This window comes from Sceloporus undulatus, unplaced genomic scaffold (assembly GCF_019175285.1).
Source record: "Sceloporus undulatus isolate JIND9_A2432 ecotype Alabama unplaced genomic scaffold, SceUnd_v1.1 scaffold_2032, whole genome shotgun sequence".
Lineage (NCBI taxonomy): Eukaryota > Metazoa > Chordata > Lepidosauria > Squamata > Phrynosomatidae > Sceloporus > Sceloporus undulatus.
In genome coordinates this window covers 1-1,613 of record NW_024804952.1, presented here as the reverse complement: position 1 = coordinate 1,613, position 1,613 = coordinate 1, and the positions used below count along the sequence as shown (strand labels likewise).

At 49.1% G+C, this 1,613-nt stretch overlaps 1 protein-coding gene across 1 annotated transcript in view; it reads right to left on the bottom strand.

Moving 5' to 3' along the window:
* Positions 1–1,009, bottom strand: part of HSBP1 (heat shock factor binding protein 1) — a 3,209-nt gene extending 2,200 nt beyond the window's left edge. The window contains exon 1 of the mRNA XM_042444068.1: positions 680–1,009. Within this exon, the coding sequence (XP_042300002.1) occupies positions 680–724 (45 nt within the window). The 5' untranslated portion in view covers positions 725–1,009. The remainder of the gene's footprint in view (positions 1–679) is intronic.
* Between the last annotated feature and the right edge of the window lie 604 nt (positions 1,010–1,613).

Here is a 1,613-nt window from a genome sequence, read left to right as displayed (position 1 = left end):
GTGTGTGTGTGTGTGTGTATATATATACATATGCTATGTGTGTCTATTTGTGTCTTTGAGTCATTTCCAGCTTATGGCGACCCCAAGGCAACCCTATCACAGGGTTTTCTTGGCAAGATTTGTTCAGAGGAGGTTTGCCATGGCCTTCCCCTGTATATGCATACACACACACGTACAGTATATACATATGCATACACACACATATATATGTATGTACATATACAGACACATATACACACACGTTTATACATACACACACACACATATATACATACATATATACATATGCATACACACACACACATAAAAATACATATATACACATACACACACGTTTATATACACACACATATAGAAATTTACACATATATATACCCACATGTTTATATATACATATATATAGATACATCCATACATGCACATATCCCATCCTCCAAACAACCCAAACCCTCCCTCTGTTTCTATAGCAACAAGGTCCCCACCCCTCTCTGTTTTTGTAGCAACCAAGGGCCCGCCCTGTGTCTCCCTAGCAACCAGGGCCCCACCAGGGACCCTGGCCCCGCCCATGTCTCCATGGCAACCTCTCTCCCCGCCCTAACCGAGCCCCCCCTGGGCCGGTCTCCATAGCAACCCCGCTCCTCTCATCCCCCGTTTCCCATCATCCCCCGCGAGGGCTCACCACCGCCGTGAGGTCTTGCACGGTCTTGGGGTCTGTCTCGGCCATGGCGGCGCTCCTGGGTCTCCTGGGCCTCGATCTCTCGCTGAGCCGAACGCGAGAGGCTTATCCCGGGCCTCCCTTCCAGCTCTCTGTCCACTCTCTTCCTCTGAGAGGCTTCCCGGGAAATCTCGCGAGATCACGGGACGAGATGAGGAAGAAGCGGTGCATTGTGGGAAGTGTAGTTTACACACACAGAGAGACCCTGAGGCACTTACATGAGCGCTTTGGATTTGCGGGATGTCAGTGCGTTTGCGATACAGATACGGAGAGACATAGCTTCTGCTTTGTTCAAGGAGCCTTCTGTGGGAAAGGCAACACCTGCCAACTTCCGGTAGTTGGGCTTCCTTTGAGAGGCAAGGCATTGTGGGGGATGTAGTCCTGCTCTGCCTATGGAGGAAGTGGAAACGATAGGCTAGAGTGCCTCAGGGGCACGTGACGCGGCGACGCTCTAGCCCTTGCTGCAACTCTGTGGTTTCGTTCCAGAGCTGCCGTTTTGGAGGGAGGGAAAGGGAGAGAGAGAGAGATTATTGGCCACTGTCTCTGGACACAAGAAGGAGAAACAAAATGGTTCCCGATTGGGAAAGGAATCAGACAGTGCTGCATCCTATCACTCTCTCTTCAACTTATGGAAAGCAAAACGATGGCCAACAGATTGGGAGCGATCCATATACACTCATCCCTCCATATTTGCAATTTGATTATTCACAGACTTAATTAGGATGTTCCTCTCTAGGAATCTCTAGGCCCTCCAGTGCAACTCTATGGTCAACTTTAACTAAAAGTCGCACTCAAAGAGGGGACGTACTAAAACAAAGGACAGTACTTGCCCTGCCCTAGGGAAAGCATACTTGCCCATAGAGAATCATTGGAGATCGCCATTATTTCCTATGGGCAA